Source organism: Anolis sagrei, chromosome 3 (genome assembly GCF_037176765.1).
Source record: "Anolis sagrei isolate rAnoSag1 chromosome 3, rAnoSag1.mat, whole genome shotgun sequence".
Taxonomy (NCBI): Eukaryota; Metazoa; Chordata; class Lepidosauria; order Squamata; family Dactyloidae; genus Anolis; species Anolis sagrei.
The window spans coordinates 273,805,582-273,826,572 of record NC_090023.1 but is presented as its reverse complement, the minus strand read 5'-3'; the positions used below and the strand labels follow the sequence as shown (position 1 = coordinate 273,826,572).

The 20,991-nt window shown below is 48.1% G+C and overlaps 1 protein-coding gene across 4 annotated transcripts in view; it reads right to left on the bottom strand.

Moving 5' to 3' along the window:
* Nucleotides 1-20,991, bottom strand: part of OPA1 (OPA1 mitochondrial dynamin like GTPase) — a 107,889-nt gene that overhangs the window by 16,884 nt on the left and 70,014 nt on the right. For all 4 annotated transcript variants that reach the window (XM_067466180.1, XM_067466182.1, XM_067466181.1 and 1 more), the window contains 2 exons: nt 19,667-19,760; nt 16,430-16,540 (listed from right to left, as the gene is read on the bottom strand). In XM_067466180.1, coding sequence (XP_067322281.1) covers nt 16,430-16,540; nt 19,667-19,760 — 205 coding nt within the window. The remainder of the gene's footprint in view (nt 1-16,429; nt 16,541-19,666; nt 19,761-20,991) is intronic.

The window sequence follows — 20,991 nt, the reverse complement described above, 5'->3', positions numbered from 1 at the left end:
GGAATATTGAATTCAAATCACCCCTGACAGATGGCCACCCAGCCTCTGTTTCAAAGCTTCCAAAGAAGGAGCCTCCACCACACTCCGGGGCAGAGAGTTCCACTGCTGAACGCCTCTCACAGTCAGAAAGTTCTTCCTCATGTTCAGATGGAATCTCCTCTCTCGTAGTTTGAAGCCATTGTTCCATTGCATCCTAGTCTCCAGGGAAGCAGAAAACAAGCTTGCTCCCTCCTCCTCCCTGTGGCTTCCTCTCACATATTTATACATGGCTATCATAGGCATGGATGGAAGAATGCCTTGGATGGAAGAATGCGCTGAAACACTGCCCCAAAGGAGCGGCCTCTGAAGTTGGGTGCAACCATGAGGGAAGCCCACCTGCCAGCCAGCCGCTCTCTGGGTGGTCTACGCCTCCTGGGCCGGCCCACCTGGCCATGCAGAGCATTGGAATGCAGGTGCCCGGCTGCTGGGAAGGGGTCCCGGGGGCGCTTTGTGTTCGGGACATTGCCTGGACTCGCCTGCAACACGGGTCCAGGTGCCGAACATGAATGGAACGGGAGGCCAGCCACACTCTCCTCTTGAGCCCCGGATTGTGAGGGCAGCACCCCTCCCTTCCCTGCTTCCCAAGAAGTGCCCCCCCACAAAGAGCACCGCCATTGAAAAGAGCAATGTCTGTGGTTTTTGTCCACCATCATCATGTGCCCATAGTTTGCATCCCTTCTCCAGAGGACAAACCATTGTCACTTGGGAGATGGGAGAAGGCCCCTTTCAGAGGGAGCACTGAAAGCCCAAAATCCCTTTCAAAAGAGGCAGTTCTCAAAAGAGAATGTTGTGGCTGAGATGTTCCCTGATGATGAGGATGATGGGATTCAGATTCCTGGCTCTTTCTCCCTGCCTCAGATCTCTGGGCCTGCTTCTAGGTCTTTTTCTGAGGCTCCCACAGACAGTGGAGAGTCAACAACACAACGGTTCTCAGAAGAAAAGAATTTTAACGAAGGAGATAGCAAACAGGTGGAGAGGCCTTTGCCTCCTTCCCACGCTGATACTGAAAGTGCAGAAAGCCTTGATAGTGACCTGACCCGGCAGGCTCGTCTTGATTTGTGGGTCAGGCTGAGTTCTCGCCTGGCTGGCAGACGAGAAGCCAGCTCGGGGAAAGGTCATTGCAATGCTTTCATGTTGGTGAGAGCATAATGTTTTCATATTAGAAAGGTATTTAGGCTTCTTGCAAACTAAGGGAAAGCGTCAGTTCAATGTAGCTTATTAGCCTGCAAGCTGCATGGATTACCTTAGCTGGAAAGCAGCATGCTTGGGATTTCTTGCACTGAGATTCTTGGGGCAAAGGCTTTGCTTGTACCTTGGTCTCTGTTTTGAACTTTGCCTATAGGATTGTGCCTTTTGTTTTTACCTGAAGATCTTTGGAACTGTATTCTGCATTTTACCTTAATCTTTGGAACTTTGCGATGGTTATTCTTTATTTTGACTTGGATTTTTTCCTCAATAAACTACAAAACTACAGCTCTTGTGTGTTGGTGTTTGGAAGCAAGGCAAAGCTTACTCTGAGTTGCAACTGAGAATTTATTTATTTATTTATTTACTTTATTTGTATACCGCTGTTCTCAGCCCTTAGGCGACTCACAGCAGTTAACAACAAGAACAGCAAAAATTCAATGCTACAATAACACGGTATAAAAAACAGTTAAGAGAACTGTCCAACAGGGGAACTCTCTGCCTCGAGTCTGGTGGAAGCTCCTTCCTTGCAGGCTTTCAAACAGAGGCTGGGTGGCCATCTGTCGGGAGGGCTTTGATCATGCCTTTCGGGCAGGACAGAAGGGGGTTGGGCTAGATGGCCCAGGTGGTCTCATCCAATTCTAGGATTCTATGGCCCAGCCAACACAAAATACAAGCAATAACAACAACAATACATGCAATTAAAATAAATCACATAGACAATAGCATAAGCGATTGACAATAGTACAACACACGTTTAAAATCTATGGCTAGGCCAAATGTAATTAAGATTTAAAATGATGCTGGTCATGGACGATATAACGAGGTGGGGCGTTGGTGGGGGCCTATGGGCAGACCTAAATCAATGTCAAGTGCTTTAGAGGACAAAGTGCAGCTAAGGGTTCATTATTCTGGGAAGGCACACTGGAACAACCACGTTTTCAACGTTCTCCCTTGGCTTCGAAAAGGGAAAACAACGATTTTATTGTGTCGACTTGGCCATTGTAATTATATGATTGTATTTTTGGTGTTTTATGTGTTAGTGTATTACGGAATGTGATGTTTTTAAACGATTGCTTGCGATATTATTGTTGGAAAACGGCCTGAGTCCCTCCACGGAGGTGAGAAGACCGGGATACACAAGTTCTAAATAAATAAATAAATAAATAAATTCAAGCTCCTCTTAAAGACTGCCAGAGATGGGGCCTGCCTGATGTCCTTAGGGAGTGAGTTCCAGAGTTGGGGTGCCACCACCGAAAAGGCCCTCTCTCTCGTCCCCACCAATCGCGCTTGCGATGCAGGTGGGATCGAGAGCAGGGCCTCTCCAGATGATCAAAGAGATCGCAAGGGTTCCTATACAGAGATGCGGTCACGCAGGTAGGCGGGTCCCAAACTGTTCAGGGCTTTGTAGGTAAGAACCTGCACCTTGAATTGGGACCGGAAAATGAATGGCAGCCCTGAACGGTTTGGGACCACCCTACCTGTGTGACCGCAAGGTGCAGGTGCTTACCTACAAAGCCCTGAACGGTTTGGGACCACCCTACCTGCGTGACCGCATCTCCGTCTACGAACCCACACGTTCACTCCGGTCATCTGGAGAGGCCCTGCTCGTGATCCCGCCCGCGTCGCAAGCGCGCTTGGTGGGGACTTGAGACAGGGCCTTTTCTGTGGTGGTCCCCCAACTCTGGAACGCCCTCCTCAAAGATCTTAGACAGGCCCCTTCACTGGCAGTCTTCAGAAAGAACTTGAAGACCTGGCTGTTCCGATGTACCTTCTCAGATTAGGAACCCCAATGCCAAGTCCTAGAAGCACTTTAGTAGAACTAAGATCACTGCACACCACACACTGCACTTACTTTATAATCCTATATACCTCCTGCCACATCAGCACTTTTAATCTTGTACTCATTTCTCTGGCCTGGCCCAGTTTTATAGTGTCTTGATGTCTCGATGTATTGTTATTGCTGTTGTTTATTCTGCTTAACTGTTTTTAATTTGCTCTAGGTATTGTATTGTTGTATTGTGTTTTGAGGCCTTGGCCTGTGTAAGCCGCATTGAGTCCTTCGGGAGATGCTAGCCAGGTACAAATAAAGTAATAATAATAATAATAATAATAATAATAATAATAATAATAATAATGGAGCTCCTTGAACAGGAGGGTTGACCGCTCCCTGCAAGGAGCACCGGTTAATGGACTGAAATCGTAATTCAAAACAATGCACAAATGGAGAGGGGCTGCGGCCTGGCTTTAGAGCCGTCCTGGGCAAACTTGGGCCCTCCCTCCAGGTGTTTTGGACTTCAGTTCCCACAGGCTGTGAGGAATTGTGGGAGTTGAAGCCCCAAAGACCTGGAGGGCCCAAGTTGGTCCTCACCTGCTTGAAAGGAAGGCTTCCAGAGCCTGCTGGGGGTCAATAACATTCTCCCTTGGCTTTGGAAAGGGAAAACAAGCCGAGATGTGGGCTCAAAGAGAGAGGAGTGCGTGGGGAGTGTGTGCAAATCTCTCCAGACAAAGCCACAGACCTGGCAACGGCTGCAAACACAGCAACGCCTTACGGGTGAATGGAAGGGATGCGGCTGCAACACGGAAGGGCTGGGTGTCGGGGGCCCAAGGGACGTGTCCCAACAGGCCCCAAGGAAAGAAAGGCACCCGACAAAAGGCTCCAACCACCCCAGGATGCCAGCCCGGCCAGACAGGAGGCAGAATCGCAGAAACACAGGGCTGGAGATGACCCCAAAGGTCATCCAGCCCAACCCCCTTTTGCTAGGAAGGAAGGCACAACCAGAACCCCCCCCCCCTCCGAGAGATGGAAAGCTTTTGGAGGAGGAGGGAGACTCCACTGGCCTCCTAGGAAGCAGCAGACTCACTCCAAGGCTGAACAGCTCGGCCTGACAGGAAGGTCTTCCTAAAAATTCAGGCGGAGCCTCTTCTCCTGCAGATTGAACCCAAGACTCCATTGTGTCTTATCCACAGAAAACACGCTGGGTTGCTGTAAGTTTTTTGGGCCATATGGCCTTGTTCCAGAAGCATTCTCTCCTGACGTTTTCAAGTTTCCAACAGACCTCACAACCTCTGAGGATGCCTGCTTTAGATGCAGGCAAAATGTCAGGAGAGAATGCTTCTGGAACATGGCCAGACAGCCCGAAAAACTTACAGCAACTCAGTGATTCCGGCCACAAAAGCTTTTGACAACACAATCAAGGGCCCGTTAATACCGCTCAACAACACATTCCCCCAGGCAGGAAGCAACCAGACTTTGAAGCTGCAAGGCCATTCAATGAGAATCAAGGTAGCCAATTGCAACGTTCACACATACCTCTAGCAGACAAGAGTTCTTTTCCCCACCTGGACCTTCTACAGGTATATAAACCCAACATTTCTAGCTTCCAACAGACCTCACAACTTCTGAGGATGTCTACCTTAGATGCAGGCAAAACGTCAGGAGGGAATGCTTCTGGAACATGGCCAGACACCCTGCAAAACTTACAGCAACCCAGTGATTCCGGCCATGAAAGCATTCGATGATACCGAAAACAAGCTGCTCTCCTCCTCCGCCTCAATGTGACACCCTTTCAAATACGGAAACAGGCTTCTCCCCTTCTCTCAGGCTTTGGGGTGAATCTGTATTCCAGTCTCAGGACGGAGTCAAGGGGCTTGGCCGAAAAGGAGATCCTGGTACTTGGCACCCATTACGTGGTGGTGGGAAGAGGAGATGCTGGCGGGGTCTCCCAAGCCAAGTGAGGGAGCAAGAGGTCATTTACCTGAGCCCCGAACTTTTGGGGTTTCCATTTCAGGTAACAACACGACAGCTACTCTGCTCGGCACTGGGAATGCTTTTTCGACAGTAACACTTTTTTCCCGCTTCCCAGGCCCTTTAAATGTGGTGGAATTCTTACTGGAGGACCAGGCTTTCTTGGGCCTGAAGGATTTCCATGGGCCTGCCCCCCAAATGCCAAGTTTGGTACCATAGCAGCCTACTGGGTTCCCACAGCTGTTCCTCAGAGCTTCTCCACCTCTTCCTTGAACGGCTTTGCCCAGAACTGGAAACAGGTTTTATTGTTCCAGGAGAAGAAGAGGCCTGGCCAAAGCCGAAGAGAGCGGGACTGGGACTTCCCTCGATCTAGACCAGACCTGGGCAAATGGGCCCTCCAGGTGTTTTGGATAGGCATGGGCAAGCCATGGTTCTAAATGGTTCCAGAGTACTTACAAAACTAGGGGACGCTAGTGCTTTGCTCCTAAAGAGTTGCTAAAGTTCTGTTGGTGAAAATTTCAGAACTCTAACAAAACTTCAAAAATTTCATTATTTCGTTAATGGCGATTTATATGACAGAACTGCCATTTATAATGAAATTTTGAAAGTTTTGTTAGAGTTCTGAAATTTCCACCACCAGAACTTGAGCAACACTTTCTATGCAAAGCGCCAGCGCCCTCTAGTTTTGTAAGTACTTTAGAACCATTTACGACCCTGGATTGATCATGCCTAGTTTTGGACTTCAACTCCCACAATTCCTAACAGCCTATGGGTTTCGGCGGTTCGCACAGTTAAAACTTGTGCACCAGCTGCACCTGTACCTTGGGAAGTCTGACTTGGCCACGGTACTCCATGCTCTGGTTACATCCCATATAGACTACTGCAATGCTCTCTACGTGGGGATGCCTTTGAAGACTGTCCAATGGTTGGCAGCCAGGTTACTAATGGGAGTGATGCTCAGGGAGCACACCACTCCTCTGTTGCGCCAACTCCACTGGCTGCCAGTCTGCTACCGGGCACAATTCAAAGTGCTGGCTTTAGCCTATAAAGCCCTAAACGGTTCTGGCCCAACTTACCTGTCCGAACGCATCTCCTCCTACGAACCAGTTAGGACATTAAGATTGTCTGGGGAGGCCCTGCTCTTGGTCCCGCCTGCGTCACAAGTATGTCTGGTGGGGACGAGAGACAGGGCCTTCTCAGTGGTGGCCCCTGGCTGTGGAACGCCCTTCCTACAGATATTAGATTGGCCACCTCCTTGTTAGTATTTCAGAGGGAAGTGAAGACCTGGTTGTTCGAGAAGGCATTTGAATAGGCAGTGTAACGAACATAGGAATATGGAACATTTGGAGGATGAGACTGGATCCTGATTCTAATTATGCGATGCTAATGAGAAGTTTATTGATGTATCATTGATTGCTTAACATGCTACTGTTTTAATTGCTTTTAACTGTTTTATGTTGTTCTGAGCATCGAATTTTGCTATTGTTAACTGCTTTGAGTCGCCCGAGGGTTGAGAAAAGCGGTATACAAATATAGTAAGTAAATAAATAAATAGTGGGAGTTGAAGTCCAAAACGCCTGGAGGGTCAAAGTTTGCCCAGGCCTGGCCTAGACACGACACTCTTATGGACACGACCTTTCTGGGCTAGGCAAAACTATGGTGAGGTGGATCTGTAATTGGTTAAGTGGACGAACACAGAGAGTGCTCACGAATGCTTCCTCTTCATCTTGGAAAGAAGTGACGAGCGGAGTGCCGCAGGGTTCCGTCCTGGGCCCGGTCCTGTTCAACATCTGGATTAACGACTTAGATGAAGGGCTAGAAGGCAAGATCATCAAGTTTGCAGACGACACCAAAGTGGGAGGGAGAGCCAAGACTCCAGAGGACAGGAGCAGAATTCAAAACGATCTTGACAGATTAGAGAGATGATGGGCCAAAACTAACAAAATGAAGTTCAACAGTGACAAATGCAAGAGACTCCACTTAGGCAGGAAAAATGAAATGCAAAGATACAGAATGGGGGACAATGCCTGGCTCGAGAGCAGTACGTGTGAAAAAGATCTTGGAGTCCTCGTGGGGAGGAAGGTGAACATGAGTCAACAATGTGATGTGGCGGCAAAAAAAGCCAATGGGATTTTGGCCTCAGGCATCAAGAGGAGCATAGTGTCTAGATCCAGGGAAGTAATGCTACCCCTCTATTCGGCTTTGGTTAGACCACATCTGGAATATTGTGTCCAATTCTGGGCACCACAATTCAAGAGAGATATTGACAAGCTGGAATGTGTCCAGAGGAGAGCGACTCAAATGATAAAAGGTCTGGAGAACAAGCCCTATGAGGAGCGGCTTAGGGAACTAGGCATGTTTAGTCTGAAGAAGAGAAGGCTGAGAGGAGATATGATGAGGGCCATGTATAAATATGTGAGAGGAAGCCACAGGGAGGAGGAGGGAGCAAGCTTGTTTTCTGCTTCCTTGGAGACTAGGACGCAAGGGAACAATGGCTTCAAACTACAAGAGAGGAGATTCCATCTGAACATGAGGAAGAACTTCCTGACTGTGAGAGCCGTTCAGCAGTGGAACTCTCTGCCCCGGAGGGAGTGTGGTGGAGGCTCCTTCTTTGGAAGCTTTTAAGCAGAGGCTGGATGGCCATCTGTCAGGGGTGATTTGAATGCAATATTCCTGCTCCTTGGCAGAATGGGGTTGGACTGGATGATGGCCCAGGTGGTCACTTCCCACTCTAGGATTCCTGACTGTGAGAGCTGTTCAGCAGTGGAACTCTCTGCCCCGGAGGGAGTGTGGTGGAGGCTCCTTCTTTGGAGGCTTTTAAACAGAGGCTGGATGGCCATCTGTCAGGGGTGATTTGAATGCAATATTCCTGCTTCTTGGCAGAATGGGGGTGGACTGGATGGCCCATGAGGTCTCTTCCAACTCTTTGATTCTAGGATTCTATGATTCTATCCTAAATCTCTCACCGCCTAAGTGTTGACTTGGATGATGAAACAGAAGGCATGCCAACCAGCGATTTCAGGCAGAAGTCTGGAGTTGGGGAAAGGACTGATGTTCAGCCCCTTCCTGGCTCCGAGGCTGGTGTGCAATTGCACATTCAGCCTGCCCCCCAACCATGGAGACCCCTTATTCCCCTTCCCAACTAGACACCAGTAAAGGCGGCAGCCTCAGAGCCTTGAGCCAAACACCTCCCTGAAATCTGCAACTCTAGGTTCTTGTGGGTTTTTTCGGGCTATAGAGCCATGTTCTAGAGGCATTTCTCCTGACGTTTCGCCTGCATCTATGGCAAGCATCCTCAGAGGTAGTGAGGGACCTCACTACCTCTGAGGATGCTTGCCATAGATGCAGGCGAAACGTCAGGAGAAATGCCTCTAGAACATGGCTCTATAGCCCGAAAAAACCCACAAGAACCTAGTGATTCCAGCCATGAAAGCCTTCGACAATACATCTGCAACTCTGTTTGGTTGCACAGAGCCAGGATGGAACCGGCGCCCAGCGGGAGGCAATGCAGGAAAAGCACCCCCTGCGTGAAAACACCCAGCTGGGAGCGTGCAGACGGGTCGGGATATTTGGGCAAAGGGTTTCTGCACGCAACATTCTTCCCTCTCGCTTTTTCAGATGTGTTTTGGGGCCGGAAAATATCCTACTTGATCCCGTTCCAACAACATTAATTGGGAAGCGGGTTACATTCCAAAGCCCAAAATATATTTCTAACGAAATCAGGTTTTCTGTTTCTGTGTGTTCGTAAAACATCTGACTTTCCACAGGACGTAAGGCGTGCAAGGAGGCCACTGCGGGTGGTTTGCTTTTGCAAGGAATTCCCTTACAGACAGTAGAATCATAGAATCAAAGAGTTGGAAGATACCTCGTGGGCCATCATCCAGTCCACCCCCATTCTGCCAAGAAGCAGGAATATTGCATTCAAATCACCCCTGACAGATGGCCATCCAGCCTCTGCTTAAAAGCTTCCAAAGAAGGAGCCTCCACCACACTCCGGGGCAGAGAGTTCCACTGCTGAACGGCTCTCACAGTCAGGAAGTTCTTCCTCATGTTCAGATGGAACCTCCTCTCTTGTAGTTTGAAGCCATTTCTCCATTGCGTCCTAGTCTCCAGGGAAGCAGAAAGGAAGCTTGCTCCCTCCTCCTCCCTGTGGCTTCCTCTCACATATTTATACATGGCTATCATCATATCCCCTCTCAGCCTTCTCTTCTTCAGGCTAAACATGCCCAGCTCGTTAAGCCACTCCTCATAGGGCTTGTTCTCCAGACCTTTTATCATTTTAGTCACTCTCCTCTGGACACATTCCAGCTTGTCTCAAGGCTCAATGGGAGTCGGGCCCATGGATCACAACACTACGTCACAAAATGGGAAACATGTTCTGTTCCTGGTCTGAAAGTGTCCTGTCCCGTTTAGTTATGTGGTCCTGACTTTGAAAGGAGACATACTAGGCAGAATTGGTTCAGACACTGATTGGATATTCATGTAAAAACGACAGCGAAATGTGCTATGGCAGGGTAGTTCTAGGTTTTTTTCAGGCTATATGGCCATGTTCTAGAGGCATTCCCTCCTGACATTTTGCCCACATCTATGGCAAGCATCCTCAGAGGTAGTGAGGTCTGTTGGAAGTAGGAAAATGGGTTTATAGATCTGTGGAATAATGACCAGGGTGGGAGAAAGGACTCTTGTATGTGGAGCTAGGTGGGAATGTTTCAACTGACGACTTTGATTAGCATTTGATGGCCTGGCAGTGCCTGGGGCAATCTTTTGTTGAGAGGTTGGTTGGTTCATCAGGTGCGCTGTGTTTGGTGGTCCCTATGTAGACTTGAACAAGGGAACCACTGACCACAGAGGGAAGCTGATGAGGAAACACAACATACAAACTATCTCCAGACCCTGTTTGGGTATCAGCCAGCACGTCAACGACTTAAATCTAGAAATAGTTTTCAAAGATCTACAGAGACACTCGCTGGAACACCACAGCAAGCGAGAGTCCAAAAGTGGCAGGCTCAAACCCGGAACCTCAACCCATGGCTGATACCAAATGAGAGACTCCCCCCTGGGCACACAGAAGAAGACGGGGTGACTTGGAAGGCGCTGAACAGGCTGCGCTTGGGCACCACGAGATGGAGAGCCAACCTTCAGAAATGGGGCCACAAAGTGGAATCCATGACATGCGAGTGTGGAGAGGAGCAAACCAGAGACCACCTGCTGCAATGCAACCTGAGCCCTGCCACATGATGCACAATAGAGGACCTTCTTATTGTAACACCAGAGGCACTCCAAGGGGCCAGATACTGGTCAAAGGACATTTAATCAACTACCAAACTCTCAAATTTTGTATTCTGTATTTTGTATTTTTGTATTTTGTCTGTTTGTTTGCTTTGTTCTGTTAGAAATGTAATATAATTGACTGGTTGCTGATGACTCGATAAATAAATAAAAATCTCCAGACCCACCAAGAAAATCCAACCAATGCTCCGTTCAGCAAAGGACAAGAGGGATCCTTTCACTTCTGCAGGAGTCTGCCATGTACTGTGCAGGGGGGACAAGAAGTCTCCAAAGGGACCCCCAAATACAGCAACAGAATGGCCCAGACACGAATCAAGGAACATGAAAGGCACTGCAGACTCCTTCAACCAGAGAAGTCAGCCATAGCAGAGCACCTGATGAACCCAACTGGACACAGCAGAATATTTGAGAACACAGAAATGCTGGACCACTCCAACAACCACCAGGTCAGGCTACACAGAGAAGCCATTGCAATCCACAAGAAGCATGTGAACAATTTCAACAGAAAGGAAGAGACCATGAAAATGAACACAATCTGGCTAACAGTATTAAAAAAAACCTCTAAAACAGCACAACAACAGAGAGGAAACAATCTGGGACATCTAATCACCTCTCAACAAAAGATTCCCCCAGGCACTGCCAGGCAATCAAATGGTAATCAAGGTGGTCAGTTGAAACATTCACACCTAGCTCCAGCAGACAAGAGTCCTTTGTCCCACCCTGGTCATTCCACAGATATATAAACCCTTTTTCCTAGTTCCAACAGACCTCACTACCTCTGGGGATGATTGCCACAGATGCAGGGGAAATGTCAGGAGAGAATGCCTCTAGAACATGGCCATATAGCCTGAAAAAACCTACAACAACCCAGTGATTCCGGCCATGAAAGCCTTCGACAATACAGAGGAGAAACAATCAGGCACATTTAATCAGCTCTCAACAAAAGTATGCTCTAGGCACTGTCAGGCCATTATACAGGGTTAGTCAAAATGCATAGGCCAATAAGCCATTCAATTGAATGGCTTATTGGCCTATGCATTTTGACTAACCCTGTATGCTAACCAAGGTGGTCAGTTGAAACATTCCCACCTAGCTCCAGCAGACAAGAGTCCTTTGTCCCACCCTGGTCATTCCACAGATATATAAACCCTTTTTCCTACTTCCAACAGACCTCACTACCTCTGGGGATGCTTGCCAGAGATGCAGGCGAAACGTCAGGAGAGAATGCCTCTGGAACATGGCCATATAGCCCGAAAAAACCTACAACAACTCAGTGATTCCAGCCATGAAAGCCTTCAACAATACAGAGGAGAAACAATCAGGCACATTTAATCAGCTCTCAACAAAAGTATGCTCTAGGCACTGTCAGCCCATTATATGCTAATCAAGGTGGTCAGTTGAAACATTCCCACCTAGCTCCAGCAGACAAGAGTCCTTTGTCCCACCCTGGTCATGTCACAGATATATAAACCCTTTTTCCTACTTCCAACAGACCTCACTACCTCTGGGGATGCTTGCCATAGATGCAGGCGAAACGTCAGGAGAGAATGCCTCTAGACCATGGCCATATAGCCTGAAAAAACCTACAACAACCCAGTGATTCCGGCCATGAAAGCCTTCGACAATACAAAGTTTTGGCAGTTTAGTAAACTTTTCCCATGTTTCTATGATAGAACCAATTAGGAAATGGCATTTATATCACCCAGGAACAGATGCCGTGTTGCATCGTGCCAAAATGAAAGGGGGGAAAGGACTCTCTGGGGAAAACATGCTCAGTTGACTCTTGCTTCCCAGGAAGCTTCCCAAGTCTTCTCCAGAGGAAGAAGGGAAACCAAGAGCAAAGCCTGGCATCTAACAAAATGAAGTTCAACAGGGACAAATGCAAGATACTCCACTTTGGCAGAAAAAATGAAATGCAAAGATACAGAATGGGGGACAATGCCTGGCTCGAGAGCAGGACGTGTGAAAAAGATCTTGGAGTCCTCGTGGACAACAAGTTAAACATGAGCCAGGAATGTGATGTGGCGGCAAAAAAGGCCAATGGGATTTTGGCCTGCATCAAGAGGAGCATAGTGTCTAGATCTAAGGAAGTCATGCTCCCCATGCTCTATTCTGCTTTGGTTAGACCACACCTGGAATATTGTGTCCAATTCTGGGCACCACAATTCAAGAGAGATATTGACTCTAAGCTGGAATGTGTCCAGAGGAGGGCGACTAAAATGATCAAGGGTCTGGAGAACAAGCCCTATGAGGAGCGGCTTAGGGAACTGGGCATGTTTAGCCTGAAGAAGAGAAGGCTGAGAGGAGATATGATAGCCATGTATAAATATGTGAGAGGAAGCCACAGGGAGGAGGAGGGAGCAAGCTTGTTCTCTGCTTCCTTGGAGACTAGGACACAAGGGAAGAATGGCTTCAAACTCCAAGAGGATTTTCCATCTGAACATGAGGAAGAACTTCCTGACTGTGAGAGCCGTTCAGCAGTGGAACTCTCTGCCCCGGAGTGTGGTGGAGGCTCCTTCTTTGGAGGCTTTTAAGCAGAGGCTGGATGGCCATCTGTGGGGGGTGATTTGAATGCAATATTCCTGCTTCTTGGCAGAATGGGGTTGGACTGGATGGCCCATGAGGTCTCTTCCAACTCTTGGATTCTATGATTCTATGACTCTCTGAGGAAACCATTGCTTCCCAGGAAGCTTCCCAAGTCTTCTCCAGAGGAAGAAGGGAAACCAAGAGCAAAGCCTGGCATCTCGCTGGATGCAACGGGGTGCCTGGCAGGCGCTCATGAGGCAGAGAGAGACCGGCCGTGCGCCCAGGGCTATTGCCTTGGAGGAAGAAGGAAGCCAGGACCAAGCCCTTCCAGGAAGAGGCTGCCCAGTGTGGACACTCCCTTAGCAACAGCCAAGGCTGGCAGCAGAGACAGCAAGACCCAACAGGCAGGCAGGCAGGAAGAGAGGCTTTGTGGGCTGGGAAATGCTCACAGCTCAGCTCTCAAGGGGAGATTAACATGCAAACATTGGGGGGGGGGGGGGGGGGGGAGACCCGCCAAGAGTCCCACTTCTTCTGTCTCCGAAGGAGTCCTGGGGCTCCCCCTGACGGGCAGAGCGGCCCATGCGCTGGCCTACTCATAGAATCATAGAATCAAAGTTGGAAGAGACCTCCTGGGCCATCCAGTCCAACCCCATTCTGCCAAGAAGCAGGAATATTGCATTCAAAGCACCCCTGGCAGATGGCCATCCAGCCTCTGCTTAAAAGCTTCCAAAGAAGGAGCCTCCGCCACACTCCCTCCGGGGCAGAGAGTTCCACTGCTGAACGGCTCTCACAGTCAGGAAGTTCTTCCTCATGTTCAGATGGAATCTCCTCTCTTGTAGTTTGAAGCCATTGTTCCACATCCTAGTCTCCAAGGAAGCAGAAAACAAGCTTGCTCCCTCCTCCTCCCTGTGGCTTCCTCTCACATATTTATACATGGCCCTCATCATATCTCCTCTCAGCCTTCTCTTCTTCAGGCTAAACATGCCCAGTTCCCTAAGCCGCTCCTCATAGGGCTTGTTCTCCAGACCCTTGATCATTTTAGTCGCCCTCCTCTGGACACATTCCAGCTTGTCAATATCTCTCTTGAATTGTGGTGCCCAGAATTGGACACAGTATTCCAGATGTGGTCTAACCAAGGCAGAATAGAGGGGTAGCATCACTTCCTTAGATCTAGACACTAGGCTCCTCTTGATGCAGGCCAAAATCCCATTGGCTTTTTTTGCCGCCATATCACATTCCTGGCTCATGTTCCCCTTCCTGTCCACGAGGACTCCAAGATCTTTTTCACACGTCCTGCTCTCGAGCCAGGCATTGTCCCCCATTCTGTATCTTTGCATTTCATTTTTTCTGCCAAAGTGGAGTATCTTGCATTTGTCCCTGTTGAACTTCATTTTGTTAGTTTTGGCCCATCTCTCTAATCTGTCAAGATCGTTTTGAATTCTGCTCCTGTCCTCTGGACTATTGGCTCTCCCTCCCAATTTGGTGTCGTCTGCAAACTTGATGACTTGCAAACTTGCAAACTACTCTCGGCAAAGGAAGCCAGGAGATCATCAAGTTTGCAGACGACACCTAATTGGGAGGGAGAGCCAAGACTCCAGAGAACAGGAGGCCTTGACATTTGGGAGTTGTAGTTGCTGGGATGTATAGCTCACCTTCAATCAAAGAGCATTCTGAACACTACCAACGATGGAATTGAACCAGACTTGGCACACAGAGCTTCCTTGACCAACGGAAAATACTGGAAGGTTTTGGTGGGCATTGACCTTGAGTTTGGGAGTTGTAGTTCACCTACATCCAGAGAGCACTGTGGACTCAAACAATGATGGATCTGGACCAAACTTGGCACAAGAGAGGATTTCCAGGCACAAGCAGCCCTCCAAGTTCAGAGAGAGGCAGCCAGAAGGGAGGAAGAAGAAGAAGAAGCCACGCGTGCAGGTTCTTACCTACAAAGCCCTGAACGGTTTGGGATCCGCCTACCTTCGTGACCACATTTCCTTGGCAGAATGGGGTTGGACTGGATGGCCCATGAGGTCTCTTCCAACTCTTAGATTCTATGATTCTATGATTCTACAACCCTACACAATCCCTTTGATCTGCTGGGGAGACCTTCCTCTCGCTCCCACTTCCGTCACAAGCGTGACTGGTGGGGATGAGGGAGAGGGCCTTCTCTGTGGTGGTCCCTCAGCTCTGGAACTCACTTCCCAGGGAAATTAGGCAAGTGCCCACCCTGGCAGCCTTCAGGAAGAGCCTAAAAAGCTAGCTGTTCTGGCGTGCCTTCAATGAATGCACAGCAGTCCCTGACTTTGTCCAAACCTTGCCTAAAATGCCCTCGGACGCACTCTGTTTCCCTCTCGGGCAATCCAACCCCATTGCCTCATCCCATCTGGCCCTCCTCCTAGAGACACTAGATTGCTCATCTCAGTCAGTGTTTTTCAACGTTTTCATCTTTGCAACTGGCCCTGCCCATTGTGTTTTACATTGCATTGTGTGTTTGTATTTTTTTTTTGCATTATTATTTTCATTATATTTTATTGCTGTATTTTTTATGTTGTATATTTGCTTTGTTGTAATTTTTGGGCTTGGTCTCATATAAGCCGCCCCGAATTCCCTTGGGGAGATGGTGGTGGGGTATAAATAAAGCTGTTGTGTTGTTGTTGTTGTTGTTATTATTATTATTATTATTATTATTATTATTATTATTATTATTATTATTATTATTATGTTTTCACCCCCGTTCTCCAGATCTGTGCAGTTCAAGGGGTTTTGCTTCCTGGTGTACGGAGACGCCACTTCTTTGCTTTTGAATGTATGTATTGATGGCATCAAATTGTGCCGATATGTAGACCGCCCTGAGTCGCCTGCGGGCTGATATGGGTGGGATAGAAATAATGTAAATAAATAAATAAATAAATAAATAAATACCTGGGAGTCACTCTGGACCGTGCTCTGACCTACAAGAAGTACTGCCTGAACATCAAGCAAAAAGTGGGCGCTAGAAACAATATCATACGAAAGCTAACTGGCACAACCTGGGGATCACAACCAGACACAGTGAAGACATCTGCCCTTGCGCTGTGCTACTCTGCTACTGACTACGCATGCCCAGTGTGGAACACATCTCACCACACTAAAGCAGTGGATGTGGCTCTTAATGAGACATGCCGCATTATCACGGGATGTCTGCGCCCTACACCACGGGAGAAATTACACTGTCTAGCCGGTATTGCACCACCTGACATCTGCCGGGAAAGAGCAGCCAATAGTGAAAGGACCACGGCAGAGACGTCTCCAGCCCATCCCCTGTTTGGGTATCAGCCAGCACATCAACAACATAAATCAAGAAATAGTTTTCTACGATCTACAGAGATACTAGCTGGAACACCCAAGCAAGCAAGACTCCAAAAGTGGCAGGCTCAAACCCAGAACCTCAACCAATGTTTGATACCAAATGAGAGACTCCCTCCTGGGCACACAGAAGACGGGGCGACTTGGAAGGCGCTGAACAGACTGTGCTCTGGCACCACGAGATGCAGAGCCAACCTCAAAAAATGGGCCCACAAAGTGGAATAATCCACGACAAGCCCTGGTGGCTTTTCCCTTTGAGAGGCCCAGAAGGAGAAAGAGAGAACGAAAGGGACTCACTCAGGTCCTCGGCCAGCTGGACCCTTTTCCCGGTCAGAAGCTTCATCTTCTTCTCACAATCCTCCGCAAAGTCTTCCAGAACTTCCTTCACGTTCTTCTCCAGGCGCCGCACTAGTGGATGAGAAACACCACTCTTAGGAAAAGTCTGCAAAACCCATCAGGGAGGGGCTCTCAAGACGCACAATCCGTTTTCAATCCATTTTAGCTGTTTACGTTTTAATCTCATTAATAATTATATGTTAAAGTTTGGGTGTTTTAGTGTTTGTACATGTATGTATGTGTATCTCATTTGGTTTTACTGTCAGCCACTTTGAGTCTCTTTTGTAGAGAGAGAAAGCAGGGTATAAATAAATATCAAACACAATAATAATAATAATAATAATAATAATAATAATCTATATGTATATATAAATGCTCTATGCGTAATGAGTACCTTAAAAACAAAAGAATCAATGAACGAAAACACACCAAATTTGGCAACAAAATGTCTCACAACACAAGGAGTGACTATCACTCAAAAAATTATGATTTTATCATTTGGGAGTTGTAGTTGCTGGGATTTATAGTTCACCTACAATCAAAGAGCATTCTGAACTCCACCAACAATGGAAGTGAACCAAACTTGGCGCACAGAACTCCCATGACCAAGAGAAAATACTGGAAGGGTTTGGTGGGCATTGACCTTGAATTTGGGTGTTGTAGTTCACCTACATCCAGAGAGCACTGTGGACTCAAACAATGATGGATCTGGACCAAACTCTATACGAATACTCAATATGCCCAAAAGTGAACACTGATGGAGTTTGGGGAAAATAGAATCTTGACATTTGGGAGTTGTAGTTGCTGGGATTTGTAGTTCACCTGCACTCACAGAACATTCTGAACCCCACCAACTATAGAATTGGGCCAAACTTCCCACACAGAACCCCCATGAGGGCCACAGCAATGTGTGGCAGGGGACGGCTAGTAATAATAATAATAATAATAATAATAATAATAATAATAATAATAATTTATATGTTTGAATGTGTTTTAAATTTTATCTCAAAATGTTTATTTTAATTGTAATTTGTTTGAAGGCATCAAATAGTTGCCCCTGTGTGTAAATCCGCCTTGATTCCCCTCCGGGGTGGAGAAGGGAAGGGTATTTGTTGTTTATTCGTTCAGTTGCTTTCGACTCTTTATGACCTCATGGGAAGAGTATAAATAGGGTAATTAAATAAATAGATAAATCATGATGATCTATGAAAATTAGAACAGAACAACAACAGAGAGGAAACAAACAAGACCATCTAATCACCTCTCAACAAAAGATTGCTCCAGGCACTGCCAGGCAATCAAATGCTAATCAAGGTGGTCAATTGAAACATTCACACCTAGCTCCAGCAGAGAAGAGTCCATTGTCCCACCCTGGTCATTCCACAGATACATGAACCCCTTTTTCCTAGTTCCAACAGACCTCACCACCTCTGAGGATGCTTGCCATAGATGCAGGCGAAACGTCAGGAGAGAATGCCTCTAGAACATGGCCATATTGCCCAAAAAGACCTACAACAACCCAGTGATTCTGGCCATGAAAGCCTTCGACAATACCATGATGATGATAAATTGTCAGAGGCTTTCACAGTCGGCATGGCTGGGGTGTCGTGTGGTTTCCAGTCTGCCTGGCTGTGTTCTTCCCTGGAGAGAAGATATTCGAGGCCAAGGCAGAGTCCTTTGGCCACAACATGAGAAGGCAGGAAAGCTTGGAGAAGAGAGTGATGCTGGGGAAAAGGGAAGGAAAAAGTAAGAGGGGCCGACCAAGGGCAAGGAGGAGGGATGGTATTCTCGAAAGGACTGGCTTGACCTGGAAGGAGCCCCCCTGGGGGTGGCCACGGCCGACAGGGAGCTCTGGCCTGGGATGGTCTAGGAGGGCAACAAAAGGTAGAAGCAACTGAACAAATAAACAACAACAACATGGCCATGTTCTAGCAGCATTTCATAGAATCCTAGAGTTCATAGAATCCTAGAATCAAAGAGTTGGAAGAGACCTCCTGGGCCGTCCAGTCCAACCCCATTCTGCCAAGAAGCAGGAATATTGCATTCAAAGCACCCCCCACAGATGGCCATTCAGACTCATAGAATCAAAGAGTTGGAAGAGACCTCCTGGGCCATCATCCAGTCCAACCCCCTTCTGCCAAGAAGCAGGAATATTGCATTCAAAGCACCCCCCACAGATGGCCATCCAGCCTCTGTTTCAAAGCTTCCAAAGAAGGAGCCTCCACCACACTCCCTCCAGGGCAGAGAGTTCCACTGCTGAACAGCTCTCACAGTCAGGAAGTTCTTCCTCATGTTCAGATGGAATCTCCTCTCTTGTAGTTTGAAGCCATTGCTCCATTGCGTCCTAGTCTCCAGGGAAGCAGAAAGAAAGCTTGCTCCCTCCTCCTCCCTGTGGCTTCCTCTCACATATTGATACATGGCTCTCATCATGTCTCCTCTCAGCCTTCTCGTCTTCAGGCTAAACATGCCCAGCTCCTCAAGTCGCTCCTCATAGGGCTTGTTCTCCAGACCCTTGATCCTTTGAGTCACCCTCTTTCTCTGGACACATTCCAGCTTAGAGTCAATATCTCTCTTGAATTGTGGTGCCCAGAATTGGACACAATATTCCAGGTAAAGTGGTCTAACCAAAGCGGAATAGAGCATGGGGAGCATGACTTTCCTGGACCTAGACACTATGCTCCTCAGGCCAAAATCCCATTGGCTTTTTCTGCTGCCACATCACATTCCTGGCTCATGTTTAACTTGCTGTCCATGAGGACTCCAAGATCTTTTTCACACGTCCTGCTCTCAAGCCAGGCATCATTGTCCCCCATTCTGTCTCTTTGCATTTTGTTTTTCCTGCCAAAGTGGAGTATCTTGCATTTGTCCCTGTTGAACTTCATTTTTTTAGTTTTGGCCCTTCATCTCTCTAATCTGTCAAGATTGTTTTGAATCCTGCTCCTGTCCTCTGGAGTCTTGACTCTCCCTCCAATAGAGACCTGGTGGAAGAGACCTGGTGGGCCAATATCCAGTCCAACCTCATTCTGCCAAGAAGCAGGAAAATTGCATTCAAAGCACCCCTGACAGATGGCCATCCAGCCTCTGTTTCAAAGCCTGCAAACCACCCAACAACAACAACAGCACCTAAACAACCCTTCAGGAAGGAGCGGCCTGGTGAGCAGCACTCGAGCTCGCGGCGCCCAAAGCCCACCCACTCACCTTCTGTGTTGGTCAGCTGCTGCCTCAAGGTGTTGGCGGTGATGGCCAGCATGCGCTGGATGCGCCAGAAGAGAACCACATCATTGCACTCCAGCTGAAACCAGGCAAGGAAAGGGAGTCAGGAACAGAGACGCTGCAAAGCCCCCTTGAAACACGCCTCTTGGAAGGCTCTCAAGCAAAATCTCTCAGTGCTCAAAGCAATCATGCAATCCTCCATCAAGACAACTTGGACAAAGCAAACCATTTTTCCAGGGCACCCAAATCCTGAGGAGCGTTGGCTCCCAAGCAGGAGAGAGGATGCCTGCTCGAAGGAACGCAAGCTCCCTCCATTCTCTATGGGAGTAACAGGGCCCAGGTCCATCCCAAGAGGGCCACCAAGCCCTGTTGTGAGAGGACGTTGCCCAGGGGACGCCTGGATGATTTTTTTGATGTTTTATCATCCTTGTGGGAGGCTTCTCTCATGTCCCCACATGAGGAGCTGGAGCTAATAGAGGGAGCTCATCCGCCTCTCCCTGGATTTGAACCTGCAACCTGTCGGTCTTCAGTCCTGCTGGCACAGTGCTTTAACCCACTGCGCCACATGGGTGTGATGAGTGGGCTGAAGGAAATGGCATGACTGGGGTCTGGCTAAGGGCCTACTCAGGTCTGGCAAGACTGAAGATGCCATCCTAAGAAATTCGGAATTCAGAAAACTGGATTTATGGAGGAGGTGAAGGGTTTGAGAAAACTGCCAAACTGACACCGCTGACCAGGGAACTCTTGGCGTAAACAACACAGATTTAGTCAGAGACACTGATTCTTTAAGTCAAGGAAGTCAGAATCAATGGCTCCTGATGTTAAGGAAGAAAACTGACAGCGCTCCAACAAGTCTGAGCAGAATGACAAGTGGTGGAAACAATCAAGAGCAACAACAGCAAAATGGTTCCACGTCAGGGCCATTCAGCGTAGTCTCTGATTTCCTTGCTGCTGCTAGCGGCGGATGAAAAGAACTGGGCAGTAGCCCCTCTCACGGGCTATTTATACTGATGGGGAGAGTGGGCGGGGCGACTCCAAGTGTCCAAATTAGTCTCGAGAATTTCCGAAGCTGCCTGCGCGAGCACAGGAATACACCATATGTGCGATTCACAGCTGACCACAGCAGGAAAAAGGGTGGTGAGTAGGGAAGGGGGAATGAGTGGACTATGAGCGACTGTGGGAGTAAATGTGATGTTTCCCCTTTTTGTCTGTGTGATCTATACAGCCATTGCAGGAGAGAGCAGTACTGGGCTGGCGTGCCTCCTTCTTTCTCCAAAAGTGCCAGATGCACTCCCCCCTCCATTGAAAAC